Source organism: Trichomycterus rosablanca, chromosome 7 (genome assembly GCF_030014385.1).
Source record: "Trichomycterus rosablanca isolate fTriRos1 chromosome 7, fTriRos1.hap1, whole genome shotgun sequence".
Taxonomy (NCBI): Eukaryota; Metazoa; Chordata; class Actinopteri; order Siluriformes; family Trichomycteridae; genus Trichomycterus; species Trichomycterus rosablanca.
Window position 1 is genome coordinate 34,142,328 of NC_085994.1, and position 27,699 is coordinate 34,170,026.

Below are 27,699 nucleotides of genomic sequence, written 5' to 3' on the forward strand. Positions count from 1 at the left end.
GCTTATGGTCTTGAAAAGTGATACACATCTGGAGAATTCCTTCAAACCAACCCCTGTTTACCTGTAGTCTGTTATCTTTTGTAAAATCCAGACTACAATTCATAAGGAAAACAAAACAATGTAAACTGTAGGGTAGAAAAACACCTCACATTGTTTTAGCTCTCACAGAGATGTGTTCATACATAATCCTAGTCATGCAAGCTGAAATCTAGAGTTACATTAAATGTCTTGTTGGACAGATAATGTTGCACCCGAGTAATTTTCTGGCTGTGTTTCAAACCACAACTGTTATGCATACCAATACCAAACAACATTACCATCGATGGTCACCTTTGATATATTTAACAGTTGATTTAATATAGAAGTGTGTGGTTTAGAATGCAGCCTTTATTTCCCAGCCATTATTACACCACCTTAATGATGCCTAAAATAGATTTCCATCCAAGTAAGTGCTGTATAGAATCACGTGTTGTATTCTTACATTGGAATTATGTCCCTCTATAGACGTGCATTAAACATTTGTAATTTTTAAGTTCTTTTATGGCGGATACATTTGATGTTTTTTTTCATGATGTTTTTTGTTTGTTTTATATGCAGATAATGAATAATTTATTTGAATGTAATGCATTTTAGGTTTGAGTTTTACAAAGAAAATGTATTACCATCTGAGTTTTAATGTACTGTGACAAAGTGTATGTGGCAGTTTGCTATCTAGGTCTGTAATATTCCTGGTCAGGACCAATGCTATTTTTGCTGCTACAAAAACTTTTATGTATATATATGCTGATTCGTATGTATGTATATATACTGATCATTTTTGCAACCAAGTGTTCGTCATCAGTAGTTACAAGGTTCAGATTAGTGTGTGTAGCTCCATCACTAATATTTAAAATAAAATGAAGCCAATTTTAGTTAAAAGTCTCATTTGTCATTTGCTTAAATGCACATGTACCCTTTAGCATTATTGGTTCCTTTACTGATGTGCGGTTTACCCATGCTATTAGTCCTAACACACCTCCATACCATGACAGATGCTGGCTGTTGAACTTTGAGTTGGTACCAATCAGGATGGTCCTTTTTCTATCTGGTCTGGTGTACATGAGGTCTAAAACCAATTCAAAAGATGAAAATGAGAAAGTATTAAGACCTCTTAACTTCTGCATGCTTTATTGTGTTGTAGATTTAATTTCAATTGATATAACTGCAGTTTTACCCATCAATGAAAACACATTCAGAATAATCAAAAAGCACAAACTGAAATTTAATTGACCCTTTATTTAAAACTTTATTAAAGCTCCTTTGGCAGCACATACACCTGCAAGTCTAATGTCCACTATTAAACCCCTGCAACTAATTCAAAATGCAGCTGCCCGCCTGGTTTTTAACCAACCTAAACGCTGTCACATCGCCCCACTGCTGCACTCTCTTTACTGGCTTCCTGTAGCTGCCCGCATTCCGTTTAAAACAATGATGCTCGCCTACAAGGCCAAAAATGGTCCAGCCCCAAGCTACTGCAGAGAACTCATTAAATCCCGGTCTGTACCACGCAACCTTTGAGCCACAAGTCTTGCTTGTCTTGCTCCTCCACCCCAACTATGGGGTTTAAATTTGTTCTTTGGCTGGGACACTTGTGGACTTGAACTAAAGCCATTTCATTGTTTTGGCTCTATGCTTAGGTTTATTGTAATTAAGAAAGAGTTTGCATGTACTCTAAAGGAGGTTTTCCTCAGAGATGTTTCTGTATTTGGCTGCTTTCATTCGTCCCTTAATTCTTGCCACTAAGTATCACCTCTGTAGTATGACTGTGTCATCACCATGCTTCACTGTGGGAATTGTATCAGTCATGTCATGTGAGGTGCCTGTTTTTTAAGTGACAAAGTGCTTGCTGTTCTGCCCAAGGAGTTCAATTTTCATATAATAAAACTAGAGACTTTTTGTGCTAAGATGGTTGTCCATCCAACTGGTTTTATGGAAACTTATCAAGTGGCCCCTCAGGTTGCGCAGCGGTAAAAACACACGCTGGAACCAAAGCTGGGATCTCGAATAACATCGTATCGAGTCTCAGCTCTGCCTGCCGACTGGGCTGAGCAGCCACGTGAACAGCGATTGGCCTGTTGTTCAGATATGGGTGAGATTAAGCCGGATAGGGTCTCTCTCATAACTGATGCAATTACGGCCCCTGCTGGCTGATTGATGCCACCTGCACAGAGATGGGAAATGAGTGCTGTCAGGGTGTGTCTCTCCATACACAGTGCTGATCCACATTGCACATGTCAAAATGTAGCTGACAAAATGCATACGGCTGTTGCCCACGTGTCGGAGGGGGCGTGGGTTAGTTTCGTTCTCCTCAATCAGAGCGGGGATAGGCATTGGTGGAGAGGAAGCATGATGCAATTGGACTCGTTAAAAAGGAGAAAAAGGGGAGAAAATGCATAAACAAAAATATATTTTTTAAAAACTACCAAAAAAATGTAAAATAAAGCTTGTGATGAACAGTACTTGTGCTGACATTGCTTCCAGAAGCAGTGTGCAACTTAGTAATAAGCGTTCAGCAAGGGTGGATTTTTTTTTTCATTACATGCTTCAGTACTTAATGTTCAAAATACACCTACAGCTATGTTTTTATAAGGGCGGTGTCTTTAACTGTATGAAAATACCACATAGTTGAATACAGCAGATGAAGGTTACATTTGTTCCAGAAGTTTCCTGTTATTATGTGTAGGTAAAGCAGAGTAGTAGGAAAGCTGGCACACTTTGCCAGATGGTTTGCAGAACATATTTTAAGTTCTAAGCTGGCTTTTGTCTACTGCATCCACTAATGTTCAGGAAAACACACCCAGTCCTTTTCTTTCTGCGCTTCCTTTCTCTGGCAGTATTTCAGGTTTACCACAGTTATGTGCAAGAAACAATATGAGCGAACTAAAAGGGTTTTTCCTGCCCTGGAAATCCTAGAGATGAAAACTTGGACAGGCCAGACCTGAATAAGATCTGAATTAATTACATTTGAGGTTATAAAATGTTATTAATTATTGGCATCAGGGCCTAAATTGGCTTAATATGATTTGGATTGCACTTTTTTCAACTGTGACAAATTTTATGCATTGATCTGGTATTACTATGCAGTTGCCCATCCTCATGACTCACGTTTTGGCACACACTCCTCCTAAGATCTCAAAGTGTGTCTGTTAGAATTTGTACCAATTTAGTCAAAAGAGCATGTGAGAGTTTAGGCAATATAAGTTAAATAAGGAGGTCTGACTTGTAAGTAATGTTCCAGTTCACCCCAAAAGTGGCACTGGGGTTGAGGTAAGAGCTCTGTTTATTCCACTGTGGGAGCGGCACAGTGGCTCAGTGGGTAGCACTGTCGCCTTACAGCAAGAAGGTCCTGGGTTTTGTTCCCAGGTGGGGAGGTCCGGGTCCTTTCAATGTGGAGTCTGTGGGTTTCCTTCGGGAGCTCCAGTTTCCTCCCACAGTCCAAAGACATGCAAGTGAGGTAAACTGGAGATACAAAAGTTGTCCATGACTGTGTTTACATTAAAAACTTTATTTTATTTATTAGCCCTAATATTGTCATATAGCCTGGAGGAATTGGTTTAGAAGACAAATGTTAACACAACATAACACAATATAAAGGTGATTGGTTTTTTTTCTTTTTATACCCACAAGTCTAGTGTTTTGTTAAACTAATCTCATGCTAAGGCTCCTGTAGGTGGGCAGAGTTTTTGTGTAAGGATTATCAGGTAAGTTCTTACGTTTCACTCTTCCCAGGACGTGAACAAAACACATACCTGTATATGAGTTTGCTTGAGTTGGAAAAGGTAAATCAATGCAGAAAATGCTGAGGAGAAGCTTTTAGGACAATATTAAACTAAAGATTGATACTAGTATGACACTGGGTGAAGCACTACAGGATAAACTACAGTCAGTTAAGGAGAATCTTTCATCCTGTACCAAACAAGACCAGGATGAGAGGAATAGAAAGAACAAGTCAAGTGTACGTATGTCCTGTTTTTAATGCATTTAAGGATGGGAATAATACACTGTGTGTATGTGTATTAAGGATGTCATAGTGTAAAATCAGTTGTTCAAGTAGGCTGTATCAAGGTGTTTGCTTTTGAAAAGAGGGCAATTAAATGATACATGAAAGTACAATCTGCAGTGAATCTGTAAGTATGAATTTTTACCATCTGCTTGATCTTGGTCAGAGTTGAAGTGGATCAGCTGTGTGTTACTCTTTTCATATGGTTATTTTATATGTTCATGCTCATTATATTGTACGTGGTTTCTGAGTTGTGTTCATGTTAGGGTTGAAGTGGATCAACTGTGTGTTACTCACTCTGTGCCACTGTGCTCTCTCTCCTCATATTTAATATATTTTTAATTAACAAGTTGTTAAGTTACTTGGTAACAACACGTGCTGACATTCACATGGTGTTTTACAGCACCTACTAATGTAATTACTGTAGTACAGTTCTGTGCAGCAGCCATGGTGACTACTTTGTGTAGTTGTTTTTATTTAAATCAATATATCTTTGAACTTTCATAAATGTTTAATGTGAAGCAAGTCCCTCAGTGTTTAACTGTAACTGATTGTTTCTTTGCTTGTCATTTGCAAAATACGAGGGATCTTCAAAAAGTTTAAGCACTTTTGTATTTTGGTTGGAAACGGTGAAGGTGGGAGGAGTGGTAATCGGTCGTGTCTGAGAGACGCTTATAGTCCGGATTTACTGCCATCTGATTTCCACCTTTTTTGACCACTCAGAAAAGCATTAAAGGGAAGAAGATTTTCATGTGATGATGATGTGAAAGCAGCGGTGCATCAGTGGCTACTCACTCAAGCTAAACATTTTTGCTGATAGCATTAAAAAGTTGGTATGACGTTGGGAAAAGGGCATTCACCCTGCCTATTCTTCACTGCACATCACCTACTATTTTAATAATTAATGATTACCAGCTGCTTTAGGCAAAATACTGATCAAAAATTGTGCCTCTAACAAAAAGTCCAACTTTAGATGTACTCATACCAAACCGAACATTTAGTACTGAATCTAGTACTTTTTAAAGAGGGGGAATCTGTATGATGTAACTATTTCACAGTTACTTTTAATGTTATAATATTCATGCAAGTATAATATTCTAACCTTACAGTATTTGAATGTTTTATCTCACCTTGTATCTTTTTTTTCCTTTAAAAAGCATGCAGGAATCCCTCTGGTTACAAAGCTATGTTATGCAGTTGGGGGGATTCCATACCAGGCTACACACATCGCCATGGGTTTCTCCTTCCAGATTTTTCTACTGGATGTTGTACATGTGAGTTAATAACCTTCAAACATCAGTAATAGTTATTGTAATGCCATTGTAATGTTGATTTTTCATAACTCAAGTACTATGTGTCAAAGACCTTCTGCTAAAAGTGTTGCTTTCTCTAGTGCTGAATTGGCTATGCATCTATTATTTATACCAGATGCAATAAGACTGAAGTCTTTATTTTGTGGAGTTAAGCAACTTTTTGAGGTTTATGAAGGATATTAAATATAAATGGCTGTTTGGCAACAATAATGCTATTTCTCTAACCCAAAATGAAGGGCCAATTCTCTTGGACTCCAAATTACAGATTGCATAATCCCCTTTACAATATAGAATGTTTAGAGAAACTTGTGTCTTTTCTGAGGTTTTTATGGTTTTTTAGTGTTTCCATTTGACCTCTATCTGAAGGTGGTTTTAATGTATATATACACTGATCAGCCATAACACTCTTGTTTTTATACTTGCTGTCCATTTTATCAGCTCCACTTACCATATAGAAGCACTTTGTAGTTCTACAATTACTGACAGCAGTCCATCTGTTTCTCTGCATGCTTTGTTAGCCCCCTTTCATGCTGTTCTTCAATGGTCAGGACTCTCCCAGGACCACTACAGAGTAGGTATTATTTGGGTGGTGGATCATTCTCAGCACTGCAGTGACACTGACATGGTGGTGGTGTGTTAGTGTGTGTTGTGCTGGTATGAGTGGATCAGACACAGCAGCGCTGCTGGAGTTTTTAAATACCTCACTGTCACTGCTGGACTGAGAATAGTCCACCAACCAAAAACATCCAGCCAACAGCGCCCCATGGGCAGCATCCTATGACCACTGATGAAGGTCTAGAAGATGACCAACTCAAACAGTAGCAATAGATGAGCGATCGTCTCTGACTTTACATCTACAAGGTGGACCAACTAGGTAGGAGTGTCTAATAGAGTGGACAGTGAGTGGACACGGTATTTAAAAACTCCAGCAGCACTGCTGTGTCTGATCCACTCATACCAGCACAACACACACTAACACACCACCACCATGTCAGTGTCACTGCAGTGCTGAGAATCATCCACCACCCAAATAATACCTGCTCTGTGGGGGTCCTGACCATTGCAGAACAGAGTGAAAGCAGGCTAAAAAAGTATGTAGAGAAATAGATGGACTGATGGCTGATCAGTGTATATAGTATATATATAATGTAATATAATTGAAGTATGTGGAAAACTGATATAAAGTTTCATGCATAATTTGTGTACTTGGAAATATCTGAGTGTAACCTAAGAGAGTGAAACATCTCTGGAAATTGTTGATGAAAGCCAATTATCCATCACTATAGGAGTAGTGGGAAGTAAAAACAGATTAGTGCTTGCCCAGACTTTCCATTTTTTACTAGAATCATTAAGATACTTTGAAAGTCCATTAGTAAAGTGGGTATTACACCAAAACATTTGTTGTTTTTAGTTAAGTGGTTTTTAAACGAGATGGTAACACATCAATGGTTTGGGTTTGGCAGAGATGGAGAAGCAAGCTTCTACATGGCCCAAAGCTGTTGTGTTAGTTTTGTCACCTGATATAATATAAGAAAGTTACTTGTAAAGGATTAAGCCCTTCGGTTACAAGATCTTTAGTCATTCAGTCTTGGGTCATTCTGAGCGAGGGACAATCTTCTCTGTTCATTCCTCATTCCCTGTCTGTTATGTAGATGGAGGCATACTTTGTCTCTCTGATCCTGTTTGTCAATCGTGTGTGGGATGCACTCACTGACCCCCTCATTGGGTATCTTGTGAGCAGGACCGGACGGACACCACTTGGCAAATTTCTGCCCTGGTAGGTGTGAATTTTCAGGTTTTGCTTTGTCGGGTCTGGTTAATGTCATTACTCGGGAGTGTTTGGGCAGTAAAACAGTGAAACAGTTATCCTCTTTTTATGTTTTTCTGGGTTGTGTTCATGTTATGTCCTGTATGTCATGTAGAGTCTCTTGTGTTTCTCAGGTCAGTTCTGTCCATGCCACTGGGCATTCTCTCTTATGCCCTCCTCTGGTTTGTCCCTCACAATGCAGCGAGCACTTCAGTCAATGTGCCCTGGTACCTCATTACCAGCTGTCTCTTTCAAACTCTTATGAGTGTATGTACCTTTTAAATAGTTCTTTATTTTAAAGCTTTGTGTTATTAATTAGATTAATCTGTTATCTGTATTCATTAATGTTCAGTTGAGAGAAACATTTCTGCACCCTTTAAAATGAAATATTTTTCAGTATTTATTATTTAGAATGTCGCCCAATATATATTGGATTGTACTTTTATGTAAACCTATGGATTGCTGACTCTTCCAGAACGCCATCTATGATTTTGTAATGTTTTGTTATGTACAGGTTCTTCAAAACGTTTCTACACTTTTTTTTGACTCTATTTATTAAGAATAAAAAAAACGAATTACATCATGTTTCTGTATCAACTTTTTAATGCCATTAGCAACAAATGTTTTTGGTTGAGCGTGTAGCCACTGATGCAGCGCTGCTTTCACATCATCATCACATGAAAATCTTCTTCCCCTCAAAGCTTCTTTGAGCGTCCAAAACGACCAATTACTACTCCTCCCATACTCACTGTTTCCAACCAAAATAAGTGCGGAAACTTTGTGAAGATCCCTCGGATATTTAGACCAATGGTTAGGTAGCTCAGCTGTTAAGATACTGGACTAGTTATTGAAAGGTCGCGGGGCGGCACGGTGGCTAAGTGGGTAGTGCTGTCACCTCACAGCAAGAAGGTCCTGGGTTCGATCCCCAGGTCGAGCGGTCTGGGTTCTTTCTGTGCGGAGTTTGCATGTTCTCCCCGTGTCCACATGGGTCAAAGACATGCAAGTGAGGTGAATTGGAGACACTAAAGTCCAAGACTGTGTTCGATATGACCGTGTGAACTGATGAACCTTGTGTAATGAGTAACTACCGTTTCTGTCATGAATGTAACCAAAGTGTAAAACATGACGTTAAAATCCTAATAAACAAACAAACATTGAAAGGTCGCTAGTTTTAGCCTCACATCAGCCAGGTTGGCACTATTAGGCTTTTGAGCAACGCCCCAATCCTCAACTAACTGGATTGTGTTTGGTCACAATAGTACTTTGTTTTGGATAACAGCATTTGCTAAATGCTATAAATGTACATGTAAACATAGCAGATAGTGTCATTACAACAGTACATACAAAAAGAACAATTGAGCAAGAATAATTTAAATCTCAGGTTTGCCATGTTACAAGTGTATGTAAACTGATGACTAACATCAACTTTAATACATGTTTAGCTCTTATATTGCTTTAATATTGCAATCTTATTGTCTCTTCAGTGCTATCATGTCCCCTATACATCTCTAAATATGTTCCTGGGAGGAGATGAGAGAGACAGAGATTCAGCCACGGCCTATAGTAAGAATGCTTTTCCCCACCTTGTGGTACTGATCTGGGTTTGTGGCTGTGTTAGTGAGTACTGTAACTGATGAACAAATCTCAAAATGTGTAAAAGGCTTTGGCAAATGGACTTTATATGAAAGCTTTATGGGATTGTTATTTTTTCCTTTTGTAGTTTGCATTTCTCATTACAGCCTGATCTGTCTTTTATTTTTATTTTTTTTTTCATTTTTATGAATAGGAATGAGTGCGGAGGTGTTGTCGATGCTAATAGCTGCTGTGATACAGGGGCAGGTATTGAGCGTGTACAATGCAGAGAGAGAGGATTCTTGCAAGGATGAGAATGCCGAGATCACACCTAGCACCTCTTCTTCACCCACTGCTTATCTACAGGAGACAGTACACTTTCTTCACACACCCACATCATCATTATCATAAAGCCTGAAATTAATTTAGTTAGGTAAAAAGCTAATATCTAAAACAATGCACGGGCTGGCTGGATTTACCAGGAAGATGTACTGTTTGGATTTACAGTTAAATGATAAAGATATTTAAAGCTAAATGTAAAGATTGTAAACAAACCTTTGAATGAACTGGGTTTGATGCAGTAGAATTGAGACTGCTGGCAAGATCCAGCATGTACGATATGAAGAGTAATTAAATTCATGCATATAATTACATTAATAATGACTCTCACATTTGAAATACTGTTGTGGTGAGGCTAGTAATAAAACAAATATAAGTGCAGCCAAACTGTTTAACAATTTTACTACAAGCTAGTTAACTGTAACACAATTGTTAGCACAGTTTAGCTAAACTTAACACAAATGTTAGCACAGTCTAGCTAAACTGTATCACAAATAGGGTGGCCACATTCATAGTCACAAAAAGGAGGACATTACACCCCAAAAGGAGGACGTCATACCAGGAACAGAGGGACATGATACTGCAACACACAGAATGAAACCATAACCCATATTACAGAGTTTTTGACCAATTTAAGCAAGAATTCTATAACAAATTACTGTTTTACTCACCATGTTGTGTCTACTTTTGATATTTAAGTCTGTTCCTCGCTGCCTCCAAAAGTTTACTAATTGACTCAAGTAGAGGTGTATGCAGAACAGAGCGAGCGGGCGAAATTCAACCACCCAATCACAGACTAGCATTTAGAGGGCGGACCTTCTGCGATTGGCCAGTGGTGGACGAGCATTTGTTTTGACATGTACCTGAGCCAATGACAGATAATATTGATCAAAAATGTAACCAGTTCACTCCAAAAGGAGGATTTTTAGGGACTGGCAGCTGAAAAACCGGACTGTCCGACCTAAAGCCGGACGGCTGGCCACCCTAATCACAAATGTTAGCACAGTCTAGCTAAACTGTATCACAAATGTTAGCACAGTCTAGCTAAACTGTATCACAATGTAGGGGCAGACTGGCTGTATCTCACATGTCAGTGAAGTTGTATAATATGCACAGTGTAGCTAGCTCTGTCACAAATATTAGTACAGTCTGGCTGCATAATATTTATAGTGTAGCTATCTCTATAACAAATATTAGTGCAGTCTAGCTCTGTAACAACTGTTACTGCAGACTTGCTGTATAACAAATATTAGTGTAGACTAGCTCTGTAACAATTGTTACTGCATGCTAGCTGTATGTTAGTACAGTCTAGCTGTATAGTATTCATACTGTAGCTAGCTATGTTACCAAAATTAGTGTAGACTATCTCTGTAACAACTGTTACTGCATGCTAGCTGTATAATACTTATTAGTACAGTCTAGCTGTATAATATTTTTACTGCAGGCTAGCTCTGTTACAAATATTAGTGCAGACTAGCTCTATAACAAATATTAGTGCAGATTAGCTCTATAACAAATATTAGTGCAGGCTAGCTCTGTTACAAATATTAGTGCAGATTAGCTCTATAACAAATATTAGTGCAGGCTAGCTCTGTTACAAATATTAGTGCAGATTAGCTCTATAACAAATATTAGTGCAGACTAGCTATATAACGCATATTAGTGCATACTAGCTCTATAACAAATGCTACCACTTGCTATCTGTATAAAAAAAATATTAGCACAGACTTGCTCTATAACAAATGTTACTAAATGCTAGCTTTACAACAAATATTAGTGCAGACTAGCTTTGTTACAGATATTAGTGCAGACTAGCTTTGTTACAGATATTAGTGCAGACTAGCTTTGTTACAAATATTAGTGCAGACTAGCTTTGTTACAAATATTAGTGCAGACTAGCTTTGTTACAAATATTAGTGCAGACTAGCTTTGTTACAAATATTAGTGCAGACTAGCTTTGTTACAAATATTAGTGCAGACTAGCTTTGTTACAAATATTAGTGCAGACTAGCTTTGTTACAAATATTAGTGCAGACTAGCTTTGTTACAGATATTAGTGCAGACTAGCTTTGTTACAGATATTAGTGCAGACTAGCTTTGTTACAAATATTAGTGCAGACTAGCTTTGTTACAAATATTAGTGCAAGCTAGCTGAGTACAAAATGTTATTGCAGACTATCTAATTAACAAATGTTAGCAAAGACTAGCTGAATTACAAATGTTAGTGCAAACTAGCAGAATAGCTGAATAACAAATTTCAGTGCAGACTAGCTGTGTCTTCTCTATCTGCACACGTCTTATGTTTGTGATGCATCAGTTTTGTTTTGCAATATATTGTATAACATCTGTAGAAGAAACACAAACTGAATTTAGCTGGTTAAGCTAGTGGGCATTCACTGGTTTGATGGTTTAGTGGCATTTTTAGTGCTGAACAGGCTGATTTAAGCTGGTCAGTCTGGGAGGTCCGATGAACAACATACAAGACCAGCCCAACCGTAGCTTTTCCAGGCTGGGAGACCAGCTAAACCAGTTCAATGCAGCTAAGACAGCCAAACTATCTAAGGGGGTGCATTTACAAAAGATCAAAGGTCAATGCACTGGTCAGTATTACTGTGAAAATGGATATGGAACACAGTAACAGAGTTGTTTAAACAAGGCAAGTGTATCATATAGCTAAAAACAGCTATTTAAAACACAATCTGAACAGGTCTGAATTTAATTTGATGCTGAGTTAATAGTATAATAGAATGAATTAAAATTAGAATACATTCACATTAGAAATCTGCAGCATGAAACCATATTTATGGGAACTGGCAATGAAATGAATCAAATCTTTCATGAAAAGACGTACCAATTTGCTTGATAAATAGCTAGTGTGCCACACTCTGTGCTTATACATTTAGCCTTTAGAAATGTTTCAAAGCAAAGAGCATAGATGCATTCTACGAGGTTTTGTGAAACCGTTTGAATAGTAAATAGTAAAGTGCATTTTTATGTTCTTCCTCAGAGATCAGCCTTCATGACCTCCGCTCTGATCCTGGGAGCTCTATACTTTCTCTGCTGTATGGTGCTCTTTCTCGGAGTAAAAGAACAAAGTGGTGAGTCTGTTATGCTTTACCTCTTACAGTGGTGGCATAAAGGTTTTTTTATTAACTCTGACAATGTTTTGCAGTCTTTCATGTGGTCACATCAGCCTGTAAAACCCACCAGACTAGTTTTAACCTTTATGCTGTGCAGTATCAGGTTGGATATTAAAGGAAGGTTGTTGTTTTGGCTGTGTGAATTCTGTTCTTTCAGGACCTGTGGGTGTGCGGATACAGAGGCACTCATCATACCTGGCTGATTTGAAGAAAATAATAGGTCACGTCTCGTATCAGCGGCTGGTGCTTGGTTTTCTATTCTGTTCACTTGCATTCCAGGTTGGGATTTGCACAAGATGCCTCTTTTATAATACACAGTAGAAATTGGGTACACAGAGCTGTCAGTTTATTAGGTACAGCTACAATGTGGACCACAGTAGTGAATGTAATAGACTATCCATGTTATTACATAATGTTATTACAATGTTAGTATGATAAATTAATAAATTATTAATTTACAATATTATATGAGGGTTCGTCAAAAAGTTTCCACACTTTTTAAAACTGTATTTATTAAGAATTTTAAAAACAAATTCCATCACTTTTCTATATAGTCACCTTCTGATGCATTTTTCCCAGCGCCGTACCAACCAATAAGTGTCTGAATACTTGTTTCTTACTACTGTGTACTGCTGTGCTGCTGATTTTATCACATTATTACATCATTATATTATCACTGCTGTAATTAAGGCCCAATGCTTAAACAATATTTGGTCAGCAGTGGTCCTATTGTGTACACTGATGGATTGGGTAAGAGGGGGCAGGGGCTAACAAACTGTGCATAATTACAAATGCACAGCAACAGTCAGTACACAGTGCACCTTTTGTGTAACTGATAAAAGGTCCTAGTATTTAAATACTAGATAGATGTGCAAAACTGCCTTGCAACTTCGCATATGGAATAGCATATGCTGTTATGTATATCAGGGGTTTTCAAACTTTTTTCAAGTGACCCATGTTTTGTCCATGATTTTACCATGACCCAGGTAACACAAACAATGCATCAAAACAAAACACAAAACAAAATATACTTAATTAATGAAAATGATGGCAATCTGGTCTTACTGTGGTTTACAAGTAGTAATGTCAAGCTTCCACAAGGGGGCATACAAGAACTAGTTTATTTCATGTTAATGTGCCTGTTAACGTTTGTTTTTGTTATTATTTTTGTATAGTAGGTCAAGTCACAATGATGTATGATTATAACCAGAAATCCATAGAAACACCTAAAATAGACTAAATAGCAATTTTATTACTCATTTTTACATAGTACTAGTTGCTTTAATGTATGAAGTTTATTGCCATCTATGTTTCCCAGATGTCTTTAGGAAACTTTGCCTTGTTCTGCATCCATGTGGCAGGATTGGGAGCACAGTTCCAGTACTTGATGTTGGCTATATTGGTAAGTGTCAAGTCTTTTTTGGGAGAAGCTTATTGTCCCAAATTAAAGCATACATTTTAAACTGATATATAGGGCAAGTACTGTTTGTCCTAATGAAAACAATACTGTATATAAACGATTTATTTTGTATAAAAAGTATGTAATTATTATTTTTTATATATTTTGGAAGAAGCAGTTATCTGGAAATTGCATTGGAACCTTTACGTATAATTTTGAGATATACATTCTGAATTCCATTCTGAATACTTTGTCTTAATAAAATTGTAAACATGGCTTATTTGTAATTCAAATTACATATTTCTTGTGTATAAATAGATCTCAGCTAGTGTATCAGTACCTATGTGGCAGATGACTTTGGTGAGGTTCGGAAAGAAAAGGACCCTTTTTGTTGGCCTGCCTGTGAGTTTTTTATATTTCATAAATGTTAAATGCTTTATTTATTCATCAGTTTATGATATATCCCTGTGTTTTTTGTATTTACAGCTCTTCATCCCTGCTATGATCATTCTAGCATGCGTCTCAGAGAACTTCCCACTCTATATGATCACGTGTGTTCTGGTCGGCACCAGCGTAGCTACACTCTTCTTGTTACCATGGTGTGTAAATCAAAGACCTAGATCTGTCTCCTTAAGTCCTATTCATCTTGTAACCAAGGCAGCATGCTATGCTACTGCTGTGTGCCATGTTTATCATTTACAACTACTCTCAACTGAATTATTTTAATAAATCTTGCTTTGACATCCTGGGGCGGCACAGCAATGTGGGTCCTGAACCGGGGTTTGATGCTTGTTAGTAACTGTCTGTGAGACTTTTTTATGAGGCATATTTTTCTTTGTCTGCCTGGGTTTTCTCCAGAGTAATTCTTATCCTGAAAAGACACTGAGGACAGTTGATTTTGTAAATTGTCCCCACTGAACACCTTTGGAATGAGCTGGACTGTCAATTGTAAGCCAACCCATCTCGTCCTACATTAGTGCCTGACTATACAAATGATTTTTAACAGAATCCCCACAGACACAAAAGCTTTCACAGAAGAGTGTAGGCAGTTATCACCACAAAGAAGAGGGAAAGAAGGAGTGCAGACTCTATATTAATGCTTATGGTTATGGCTCATGTATCCACATGCTTTTGGCCATTTAACGTGTTTGACTATTATACATAAATTGAATATATAGATTTCTTTTTTTAAGGTCGATGCTGCCTGATGTGGTGGATGAGTTTATGCTTCAGAATCCTGGATGTAGTGAAATGGAGCCACTGTTTTATTCCTGCTCATGCTTCTGTAACAAACTCGGAGGAGGCCTCTCTGCAGGCATCTCCACTATGACACTACAGTGAGTCATCTCTATCAAACACCTACTCCTCAGCTCTGCAGCTAGCTCCAGTACTGCTCCAAATGTCTAGTTCATCCAGAACACAAGATTTACACCATGTTCCTCTTTCTGATGATGTAGAAGCATTTTCTGGACATATTTGGTGTTCATGCTTGTTTAGTATTGCATTGAAGCTGTGATTCTGTTGCCAGTAAGATGTAATAATAAAACAATTAGGCATAGCATGAAGGGAGTGCAAGCTAGTGAAACACTCTGAACAGGTTAGTACATTGCAGTTTATTATACTCCCACTCCTTTACACCTAGGGACAGTTCAGCCAAATAACATATTTTATAACCTGCTATGATTCAGATGCAGTGTACTTATGCACAGCGCTAAACTGTTAAACATTAGCTTGCACTGCATGTTAGCAATGTTATGCTAATCAACTGAGGTGAACAATTCCTTTTAGCTTGTGTTACTGTTTTTCACAGTAAGATTTCTTAGTTTACTCTATTAAATAAGTCTGTGTTAATGAGTGCGTGTAAAAATGACAGATATACATAGTAAACTTTACATGTATTTTTTTTTATCTTTACAGCCTAACAGGTTATAAAACAGGAGCATGTAGTCATAGTAAAGAGGTCATCTTGGCGTTACGCCTGCTTTTGGCACCAATCCCTATAATTCTACTGCTGACGGGCCTGGTCTTGTTCTATCTGTACCCAGTCAACGAAACACTGGACCAGAAGATCCAAGAAGATTTGGAACAAACAAGGTAAGATGAGTATGGTTAGTTTGTTTATTTATTAGGATTTTAACGTCATGTTTTACACTATGGTTACATTCATGACAGAAACGGTAATTATTTGTTACACAAAATTTATCAGTTTACAAGTTTAATATCAAACACAGTCATGGACAATTTTGTATCTACAATTCACCTCACTTGCATGTCTTTGGACTGTGGGAGGAAACCAGAGCTCCAGACGGAAATCCACGCAGACACGGGGGGAACATGCAAACTCCACACAGAAGGGACCCGGACCGCCCCACCTGGGGATCGAACAACGGTGAGGCAACAGTGCTACCCACTGAGCCACCGTGCCGAAGATGAGTATGGCATACATAACATCAACTCTATGTACTGCAAAAAATGTCTTGGCAGGCGAAAGCATCTCAAATTGAAAATATTGAAAATATATTTTATTACTACGAGATTATAAATTAAAATATTGTTTTTATATAACAAAAAATATTTAAAAGAACACAATTATTTTACTGTTCTAATAGATAATGTTGATAATAAATGCCTAAATTAAAACAAATATCTATTAATATATTTCTAACTAAGTAGTATTAAATATTTCTTTAATTTTTATAACAAAATGAAATTTAAATGCATTAACAAATTATGTTTAGAGAATTTAGAAGAAAAGATGTTCAAAGTAAAAGGGTCAATGGCATCAAATCTCCAGAAGCAAATTATTAGAACCTAATTTTAATGCCATGTACTTTGTTGCAAATCTGAGCTTAATTCAAATCCATTTCCGGCACGGTGGCTCAGTGGGTAGCACTGTCGCCTCACAGCAAGAAGGTCCTGGGTTCAAACCTAAGGTGGGGCAGTCTGGGTCTTTTCTGTGTGGAGTTTGCACGTTCTCCCCGTGTCTGCGTGGGTTTCCTCCGGGAGCTCCGGTTTCCTTCCACAGTCCAAAGACGTGCAAGTGAGGTGAATTGGAGATATAAAATTGTGTTTGACATTAAACTGTGATAAACTGTGTTAAAACTGTTAAAGATGTGAACTGATTAATTTTGCGTTTCTGTCATGAATGTAAACAAAGTGTGTAAAACATGACGTTAAAATACTAATAAATAAATAAATCAGTTTTTATTAATTACTAAAAATTATAGATTCATCTAATGACAAGTTATTACATTTTAGTTTTGTACCATTAATTTGTGATGATGAAGTCCAAAGAAGCATGAAGCAAGAAGACCTGATAGCATTGTCTATGTTGTTTTACAGAAATTTGCAGAGATAAATTTTTTTTTTTTTTTTTTAACATTTATTTATTTCTATACTGGATTTAGTAATGATATTTATTTTTTCTTTTAAAAGCTAAGGTTTAAGGTTTACTCAAGCTGTATTATTGGTAATCATGAATAGACTGATGGTGGTATACAAATGCCACTGGTACAGAGCACAGGTGCAGGCAATTATTGCAATAATAATTTTTAAATATATCTCTCTTTCTTGAACTTTTGAATGTGTCTGTAGGACTGGTATTTAAATTTATAATCCATTAACTATAATCCAGAATAAGATGAAATGTTTTATGTGCATAAGGCTACATAATGATTTTCTGTTCTTGTCTCTGCAGAACCAAGACTCAAATGATTTCCACCAAAAAAGAGAATGTTGGTTCAGTGCAAAGCAGGTCAACACTTGGGTCAAAGAGGAGCACAAAGTGTTCTTCAAGTGTGAAACAGTATTCCTCCCACCTGAGAAGATCTCTTTATTATTGCAAAATGCACTGTAACACAAGAGCAAATCTCTACAATTATACTGCTTGTGCAGATTGCAGATTAAACTCACAGTCGTGTGAACCCAGATGTAGCTCAAAAAACACATTTTCAGTTTCTCAATGTAGCACACAGTCATCTTCAGTGTGTAATAATATTTCCTCAAAGAAGGCTATCGTGACATGGGTGTAAAATAAACATATTGGTTCTCAGTAAAGTGTACCTTTTTGGTAGTGTACAGTGACTAAATGTGTAAAAGCTAAGATTTAAACAATATTGGACTAAACATTAGAAATTATTGTTGATCCTGTGCCAGTTATTGAGTGTGTGTATTTAAAACAATAGATGGAAAGATGGGGAAGTATTTTTTGGGGCCCACCCTGAATGTAAGCTGTGCTACTGGCCAGCCAGGCGTCTACACAGTATTGAAGTACTACACACTCTTGTTGATCTTAAAATCTACTGCTGGTCTGTATGACCTAAAGTTGGACCATTGGGACCAAAGTTAAACTACTGTGAACTAAGAAGTTGTCATTTCATTGCATTAAAAGAACAATGGGTATCAATAGTTTTTCAAGACCTTGAACATTCCAAGAGACATCAAACTTACAGAGATTTCAAACTTACAGACAAGGATCCCATAAACACTTCCAAGTCACCCAAAGCTTGGTTAAGGAATCAGTCCTGAAGTATTCCACCAAATAGGCTGGGGGTTGAATAATAGTGTGCATGTACGTTTGTCAAAAGAACTAAATGTTTTTCATTTAAACTTAAAATAATGTGAACATGTTATCAAAATTGACGTGTGTCAATAATTTTTTTTCTTGTTGTACATTTTCTTTCTTATCTTTTTGCATCATTAAAATACTGTTTAAGGTGAGGAGAATTAAATACACTATATGGACAAAAATATTGTAACACACCTCTTCATCATCTGTTTCAGTCACAACAATTGCTAACAGGTGTAATAAATCTGTTATATAAAGGATATCATATGCTATATTATTATATAATTATATAGACCACATGCTTGTTCCAGCATTACTTTCCTTTGCATAAAGCAAGGTCTATAAAGACATCAAAAACATCTTTGTTTAAAACAAGCTCCAGTGGCCTGCACAGAGCCCTGGAACAGCTCTGGAATGAACTGGAAAATCAGTTGAGGCCATCAGTGCCCAGCCATACAAATGCTCTTTTGACTGAATGGGCACAAATTCCCATTCTTCAAATACTTCAAAGTCTTGTGAGAGGCCTTCTAAGAAGAATGGTACTTATAGATGGATATGTAGATTCAACTTAGTTAGAGATACAACTCAGTACAGGTACAAGGCAACGAAATACAGTTACCATCTAGCAGAAGTGCAAATAGTAGCATTGTGCAAAAACAAAGAGTACATAGTACTATATACATAATAGTAATAATATTAATAATAACAAGCATATGAATAATAATGGGGTTAGGTTAGGTATGTATTGTAAGGATAAAAGTAATAATAATAATAATAAATATGTGTAAAATAAATAACTATACAACTGTAACTATAACTATATAAAGACGCTGCTCAATAACTATACATATACGGGTAAATAATTGTGCATATACAGTATATACATGACAGTTTGTGTAATGTGCAGGTGCAAATGATGAATACATAATAGGTCCAGTGTGTAGTCCGGAGTGTTGATGGTAATAACGGTGTAGCTGTAAAGCTCACATAGATATCACTTTATTTTAATACCATTTGTTTTTAAAATGGGATGCCCTACAAGCTCATGGTCAGGTGTCCGAATACTTCTGGCCGCAAAGTGTGTGCATGTGCTCTGTGATTAATGGGAGCTGCAGTTCCGCGGTTTGACCACTAGAGGCGGCGCACAGCGGCGTATGGAGCTTTATATCACAATCACAGTGAGTGGATCGTACAGAGCGCATTTTGTTCCCACACCGAGACTAACTAACACTGAGTCAGAATGGGAGTCGAGGTTGAGACGATAACACCTGGAGACGGTATAAAAAATATCCTTGTGCACTATCTATTTTTTTTTTATTATGCTCTCATATTTGCATGTTTTCTGACTGTATATTTCGTGTACATACTGGTTTCTTTACTCGGGCTGTGTTAGCATTAGCCGTCGAGCTAGTAACTAGCTGTCTAGCGCAGAGAGGAATTGGCGCTGAGAATATTTCATAATTTTTTATTATATATTTGATGTTTTTAGGAAGCACCTTCCCCAAAAAGGGACAGACCTGTGTCGTGCACTATGTCGGTAAGTAAAAACGACTAGTTCTTTATTATTTGTTGAATAGCTCGTTTTGAAAAGCAAATTAGCATAGCCGAATTCCGTTAGCCTCCCTGACAGGATGCTGCCCAAGCTAACAATAGGCCGGTTTTTTTTTCCAAATTGCGTTGCAGTGTAGATCAGATTTAAAATTATATAGTGCTGTAATGTAGTGTTTTATCTAAGAAAGAAATCCCATATTTAGCTATTTTATGCAAACAATAAGTCTACGATAGAAAACTCAATTTTACTGTAATAAAGTATTAGCCGAATCGATCTGTTTCATCATGTTTTGAATGAAATGATCATGGATTGAAGTGTTATTTATTTAAAACATGTTGGATCTTGTTTTAAAATGTACCAGATGTGCCTGTAGACTGACGTTGTTTATGTTGGAACCGCCCTTGTTCAATAAACAACTGGATCTGCAGCTTTCCGTGGCATTTCATTAGTGCAGCGATGTTCATGTGTGATCACGGCCTTTACCTTTGTATAAATCTGCTGTTCTGTTTAATGGGAAATTATGATTTGATCAATAACTGGTTTATTTATCAGGTTCCCTGACTGATGGGCGGAAGTTTGACTCCTCTCGGGACCGAGGCAAACCATTTAAATTCAAGATCGGAAAGCAGGAAGTGATCCGTGGTTGGGATGAAGGAGTGGCCCAGGTACTGAGACTGGAAATCAACATGGATATTTATTCTATAGGGCTGCTAGCTCAGTGTGACCACAGATTTCCACTGATTCTTTTTATTTAAGGACCACACATGCTTATTTATTAATTTGTAAAGAATATGCCCATTGTAAGTGATCATAGATGCATGACATGAGTTAGTAAGTGCTTAAAGCGAAAAAAATGTAGATACTTTTATGTCAATTTGGATAAATCAGTTCCCATTCATCTCAGTTTTGTGACATGTTTAATGGTCAAGTAGATGGACAGACATACTTACCAACTGATGCCATGCATTGTTGACATTATATTTTTATTATATTTTATGCTCTTAGAAAAAATGCTGATACTTTTGAGTCAATTAAATTTGGATAAATCACTTCCCATTCATCTCAGTTTTGCATACATCTATAGTAGTGTGAGATGTTTAATGGCCAAGTGGATCGACAAACATACCTACCAACTGATGCCATGCATCGTTGGCATTATATGATCTAAGTTTTTTTCTTAAGGCTTGACCACTTAACACATTCAGCATTAACAAGAATTTTTTTGCTAACTTGCATGGCATCAGTTGGAGCATAAAGCAAACTTTATGCTCTTAGAAACAAATCAGTTCTCATTCATCTCAGTTTTGCATACATCTATAGTGGTGTGAGATGTTTTATGGTCAAGTGGATGGACATACTTACCAACTGATGCCATGCATCATTGGCATTATATGAACTTTTCTTGAGGCTTGGCCACTCAACACATTTAGCATTATTAAGGTTTTTTTTGCTAACTTGCATGGCATCAGTTGGAGCTTAAAGCGTATGAATATGCCCATTGTAAGTGATCAGCGATGCTTGGCATTTGTTGGTAAGAGCATAAATTGACTTGCAGATACTTTTGAGTCTATTGAATTTGGATTTTGGAATAAATCAGTTCCCATTCTTCTCAGTTTTGCATACATCAATAGTAGTGTGAGATGTTTAATGGTCAAGTGGATGGACGAACATACTTACCAACTGATGCCATACATTGTTGACATTATATGAATTTAGTTTGTTTTTCTTCTTAAGGCTTGACCACTCAAAACATTTAAACACCATAAAGTTAGTATTATTTTTTTTTAACTTGTATTGTTAGACTTTATTAAACAACATAACTAGAGCAGTCTGCTCTCACAGGAACACATACCGGGTACACTCCAGTTGTTGTCTGGCACATGTGCCTGTCATGTCAAATGGGCGTGGTTTGTGAGTGGCGTGTGGGCTGTTGTATGCAGCTTTTGCTGCCCTAAAGCTCCGTCTCTATGGTAACATTGTCATTTATCAAACACCATGTGGGAGCCATGGCAGACCTCAGGGAATAGTTAAATTATAATGTTAGCCTTGTCTTTAATAAAGGCTGCTACTATTGTTTATTTGAGTCGTATAAAGACAATGCTGTAATTTGCGTGATATACTCTTTTTAAAGTTTTCTACGCCTTTGTATTCCTGTATAAAGCAGCAGCTGGGTATGTGCTTGTAAAGTGCACCCATTGCTAACGATGTGTGGGTAGTCAGTGAGAGTGTAGCTTAAAGATTTAGATTCATGTGTCCAGCTGAGTGTACAGCAAATGTCAGATGGTTTGTAGGCTGACACTAATGGCATTACCCAACACACCATGCTGCAGACAGATTACACCATGTTTGTTATATTGCTAGTCATGTTACATGATTTAAATGTATATTTTTTAAGTAATAATTTCAGTAATTGAATATATGTGAGTAAATGTATTTTTCCATTTCCACAATAATGGTGCTGATTACCTTGTTTTGTTCACAGTAATCAACGTCAGTGCCTCTGAACTAAATTAAATTCTTCTGGTCTAATTCTGTAGTCAGTCCACTCAGTTAAATTAGATCTTATCCAAAAGGAAATGTTGTACTTGATGTGCTATCAGTAAACGACCATGCGGCAAAACAACTGCACATATTTGTTTATTTAGCTGCACATAATGGATTATATGATCCATTTTTTGTGTTTTAAACATCCTTGTTTAAAGCTTTGTTTAAATCTTCTTATTCTCTTGTGTTACAGATGAGTGTTGGCCAGCGTGCTAAGCTGACCTGCACACCAGACTTTGCCTACGGGAGCAAAGGCCATCCCGGAATTATCCCTCCCAATGCCACCCTCATATTTGATGTGGAGCTTATTGGCCTGGAATAAATTCTCTGCAGCTCTTCTCAGGTTTTTCCCTATTCGTTGTTTCAGGGTGAGTCTGAGGCCACAAAGTAATGTTGGAACTCCTCCAGCATTTGCTTTAAAGGAATTGTGTTGCATAACATTGTGGCCCCCCTGTGGTTTAGATTAGTGCTGGGTGGAATAAACTGAATGGTGGAAAATATCGTTAGTATAGCTATCTTTATTTATCTCGCACACGGATTGCAGATGTCGGGATCGTTTTAATAACTTAATGTTTAGCCATGAATGAGATTATTCTTGTCCCAGACAAGATCAAAGCTTAACCATCCTGTTGGGTTTATTTAACCAGCTCTCAGATTAGACCTCTAATCTTTACTGATACGTTTCTAATACCGCGTTCATGCCATTGGAAATTAGAACTGGACAGCTGCTGACCAACTTATCATCCTTTTTTTTACTTAGTTGTAATTTAGTGATGCCTTAGGTTAACAGCATTCTTTTATCCTCTTCTAAATTTGTATTTTTTTATATGCGTTATGATTACCAAATAGATGCTAAAAGCTGAGCTTAGTTCATGTATTTTAAACATTTAATTTTATCCTAAGTATATTTATTTTCCAGTCACAACAGCTACCAGTCTAGGAGGTACAGATGAAACCATCTTTAAAAAATGTTGGTCAGGCAGCATATTGTTGGTAGACGGAATGTACTCAAAGGTCACCAACTGCCTCCTTTAGAACAGTTAAAGTCAAAAGTTTTCGGGGCCGCTCAGGTGGCGCAGCGGTAAAGTACGCTAGCGCACCAGAGTTGGGGTTTCGAATACATCATATCGAATCTCAGCTCTACCTCTCCGACAAGGCTGGGTGGCTGCATGAACAACGATTGGCTGTTGTTCAGGGTTAGGGGTAAAAAGTCGGATCATAGGTCCTCATATCTGGTGCAACTGCGGCCCCTGCTGGCTGACTGATGGCGCCTGCACAGGGCTGAGGAATAATGCTGATGGGGGTGTGGCCCTTTGTACACAGTGCCCGTCGGTGTATAAACTCGACTCGTGCAGGTGAAAAATGCAGTCTGTACTGACTGTACGTGCCGGAGGGGGCGTATGTCAGTTGAGAGGCGTCCTCAGTCAGCGGCGAAGGGTCGAATCAGTATAGAGGACACAATCAGGGTAATTGGACACGACTAGATTAGGGGAGAAAATTGGGGGGAAAAGTGAGAAAAATTATATATATATATAAAAGTCAAAAGTTTTCGTACATTATTGGACACATTTTTGGCAACACCTACTGCATAAAATGGGCACTGTCAAAAATATTCATAAATTTGTTATTTCATTTATATTTTATATAATTAATTAAGGGTTTGCTTAGATAAAGATTCATTTATGAAATATACTGGGAACAACATCTATGCTTTTTTTCCTCTGAGATTTTGTACAGAGCTTCACAAAAAAGAACACTTGTGAGGCGCCCAGGTGGCGCAGCAGGATATTCCGCTAGCTCACCAGCTCTGAAATTCTGAACTCCTCGGTTCAAAACTCAGTTGCCACAGGTCGGCTGGGCGCCATCTAGCGGGCATAATTGGCAGTGCCTGCAGCAGATACTAATTGGCCACCGTATCTACAGGGTGGGGACTGGACTATGTGTGGGTGGGTGGCTCTTCATACGCTGTGTAAGGACCCTGATTGGCGTCTGTGCAGAATGCAGGGGCGAGAAGAGGAGGGCTGTGCCCGTGACGGATGAGGCGTGTACAGCGACGTGCTCTCCTTGGATGTAATCGGGCATCCCTCAGCAGCGGAAGACAAATTGAGTGCACTAAATCGGGAGGAAAATGGGGAGAAAATACCTAAAGAAAGATCACTTGTGGAAATTACAAGTATACGTATTTAAATCCCAGGTGTATTATTTTTATTGGTTCAGGAGGGGAAAACGGTATCTCTCTTACTCAGAATTTCAATTATGCTCTGAACTCCAGACTAAGCTGCTCCTGTGGGTTCTTCAGGGCTTGGACAGTTCTGTTGAGCTTTGTGCACAATTGAGCACAAAATGTTTATTTGGCATTACTGTAGAACTATCTCCACACATAATTCAAACAAGTGTTAGCTTACAGTGAGTTTTTTTCCCTTCAGAAGTTCCCTGTCGTCATGAACACAAAATAAAAAGCAAAACATTCTGCATTCATTTTATTTATTTATTTTTTTCTCTTTTACAGGTCAACCTTTTTTTCGGGAACATGGCCTCCTGCACGTGATCCTTGAAAGGGGCTAGTGTTAATAGCTACACCACTTAGCTTAGCTCTGTTAACCATTTGTATATTTTGTTACATTTTTATTTCCTTTCAGTTCAAAATAATCATTGGGATGCTTTCACCCACTGAATGCTTACTATACCCCACACACACACCCTTTTCATCCAGCCTTTTTTTTTTGTATTTGATTAATTTCTGCATTGCAAACTTTGTCACTGCAACAGGGCTTTTGCTGAGCTGGTAGTCTGTACTCTGGTGGGGAAATTTAAATAATTATGAAATGATAACCTACTTGAAAATAAACATTGTTTATAAAAAGACAGTGCGTCTCATAGTGAGTTCTTTAAGTGTCATTTTTAATAGCCAAACTTTTCCACTGCAAGATGTATGTTTGTATTTTAAAGGTCTTCTATGCGAAGCTGCAATTTATTTTACAAAAATGTACCCAGGTGCACCAGAGCTATCAGACAAATATGGTTGTCTAAAATAGAAGCTACACAGGAACGAAGCTTGATTTACATTGAATTTACATGTTATTGATTCAGCCGCTTTACTAATTACAATTTATTATAATATTATATATACACTGATCAGCCATAACATTAAAACCACCTCCTGGTTTCTACACATACTGTCCATTTTATCAGCTCCACTTACCATATAGAAGCACTTTGTAGTTCTACAATTACTGACTGTAGTCCATCTGTTTCTCTACATAGAACCTACATTTAACCTGCTTTCACCCTGTTCTTTAATGGTCAGGACCACCACAGAGTAGGTATCATTTGGGTGGTGGATCATTCTCAGCACTGCAGTGACACTGACATGGTGGTGGTGTGTTAGTGTGTGTTGTGCTGGTATGAGTGGATCAGACACAGCAGCGCTGCTGGAGTTTTTAAATACCGTGTCCACTCACTGTCCACTCTTTTAGACACTCCTACCTAGTTGGTCCACCTTGTAGATGTAAAGTCAGAGACGATCGCTCATCTATTGCTGCAGTTCGAGTTGCTCATCTTCTAGACCTTCATCAGTGGTCACGGGACGCTGCCCACTGGGCGCTGTTGGCTGGATATTTTTGGTTGGTGGACTATTCTCAGTCCAGCAGTGACAGTGAGGTGTTTAAAAACTACATCGTTCAGGCAAAGCTAGGTACAAAAAAACTTTTTGCTGCTGTATTTGAATAGCATACATCATAGGTTTCAAAAGTCAAAAGCTGCTGATAGTTCATATCCATAAAAAGACTTAGACAAAACATGTCATTTTAAATTGAATGCTTTATTTCCAAACCACATTCATTTACAGCCCACTTAATTGCTATTATTTACAGTTATGGAAACCATTCCTCGAATACGGCTGTACAATGGCCTGAAAAAAAAATACTATTGCAATGACATTATTAAAATAGATGCAATTATTATCCTGCTTACTTATTAATTGAAAACTCTGAGCTAACATGCACTCTATTCAGTCTACACATAAAGCTCCGGCACTGGATCCTGACATCCCTGATTTAAATCCATTACTGGAGTGCATGGCTTCAGTAATCATCAAATAAAGTATTGAAATGCATAATTCAAGAAACATTACACTGAATTGTCATGCAGCATGACCCTAAATTTCAAAGTAATGCTCTATGTTAAATTTAAAGTGCTAGAGAGTTGAGGAAATATATTGAAGATTAAAGCTAAAAGAATCACAATTCTTTTTTATAAACAGGCTAGTCTAAATTGCGCTACATCAATGTCTTTATATGTACAAGGCTGATCAGTTAAATACATTTAATATTTAAATTACATAAAGCTAACACTTATTTCTTGGGTGTTTCTTGAAATCTGTGCTTTCTGTATCCACAGTCAGAATTCAACCTGAGATTGCGTACTTTTGAACATGGACCTTGACCAAACAAATGTCGTCCAGGATTCTTGAGCAATGTTGGACATTCTACATTTATAAAACCCTTAAATAATAGCTTATATAGTTTAGCTTACATACATGTTTCACACTCAAACTGTTCTTGATCCAGGTTTGCTGAACCATGATTAAGCTAAGAAGTTGGAAACGCTGACAACTGCTGGTTTAGTATTGTATATACATTGTATATGTATATGTCGTTTGGTCTTTAAGGAATATTTACATAGGTTCATAAAAGACCCCAGTTAGTTTTGTGCATTCCTTGATTATTCTAGTTGGAATAATTTTAATAAGAACACAATGTTTATTACAGTCTACAATGCCAGTACAGCAAACCCGCTATTATGCAGAAGATTATTGATATACTAATATACACTTAATGGCCACTTGTTCAGTCATAATAAATATGTAATTATAAAAACAGTCCAATCAGTCATGTGACAGCAGCACAAACGCAGGTCAAGAGCTCCAGGTTGTTGGTTTCAGATGGTCTGAATTTTCATGCACAACAGTCTAGAGTTTAAACAGAATGGTGCAGGGGAAACTCCCGTCCCCCCACCCCAAAACATCCACTGAGCAGCATGCCTTTATAAGAGGGGCCAGGGAAGAATGTCCTGACTAATTCAAGCTGACAGGAAGACTATGCTAACTCAGTTAACCAATCTTTACAACTGTGGTAAGCAGAAATGTATCTCAAACCTTGCAGTGACTTGGCCACAACACCAATAAACTGATGTTACAGTGGACACAGGCTCATAGAATCTGGACAGTTAAAAATTGGATTTCTGCTGCAACAAGCGGATGGTAGGGTCAGGCTTTGGATTAACAATTAGCTGGTTGTGTGATGGTGGAGTGAATGTTTTCTAGGCACATGTTGGGCCCCCCAATATCAGCTGAGCCGATTTAACCATTAATGCCCAGGATTTAGAATGGGATGTCCGAAAAGACCATGGCCAAATAGTGTGTAATTC

At 37.7% G+C, this 27,699-nt stretch overlaps 2 protein-coding genes across 2 annotated transcripts; both read left to right on the plus strand.

The window, feature by feature from the left end:
• Nucleotides 1-1,466: 1,466 nt before the first annotated feature.
• mfsd2al2 (major facilitator superfamily domain containing 2a-like 2) lies at nucleotides 1,467-17,640 on the plus strand (the record flags this gene model as incomplete). Its single annotated transcript, XM_062998180.1, has 14 exons — nucleotides 1,467-1,488; nucleotides 5,201-5,313; nucleotides 7,005-7,129; nucleotides 7,294-7,426; nucleotides 8,644-8,722; nucleotides 8,946-9,103; nucleotides 12,078-12,168; nucleotides 12,368-12,489; nucleotides 13,529-13,612; nucleotides 13,928-14,011; nucleotides 14,096-14,208; nucleotides 14,803-14,946; nucleotides 15,527-15,703; nucleotides 17,307-17,640. Coding segments are annotated over 14 exons (1,779 nt in total), but the record flags the coding sequence as incomplete, so codon positions are not given.
• A 1,704-nt stretch (nucleotides 17,641-19,344) lies between these two features.
• Nucleotides 19,345-25,139, plus strand: fkbp1aa (FKBP prolyl isomerase 1Aa). The gene is made up of 5 exons (XM_062999269.1): nucleotides 19,345-19,453; nucleotides 19,666-19,713; nucleotides 20,281-20,393; nucleotides 22,466-22,640; nucleotides 24,782-25,139. The coding sequence occupies exons 1-4, from the start codon at nucleotides 19,417-19,419 to the stop codon at nucleotides 22,592-22,594; spliced, it is 327 nt and encodes a 108-aa protein (XP_062855339.1). The 5' UTR covers nucleotides 19,345-19,416; the 3' UTR covers nucleotides 22,595-22,640; nucleotides 24,782-25,139.
• The last annotated feature ends 2,560 nt before the right edge of the window (nucleotides 25,140-27,699 follow it).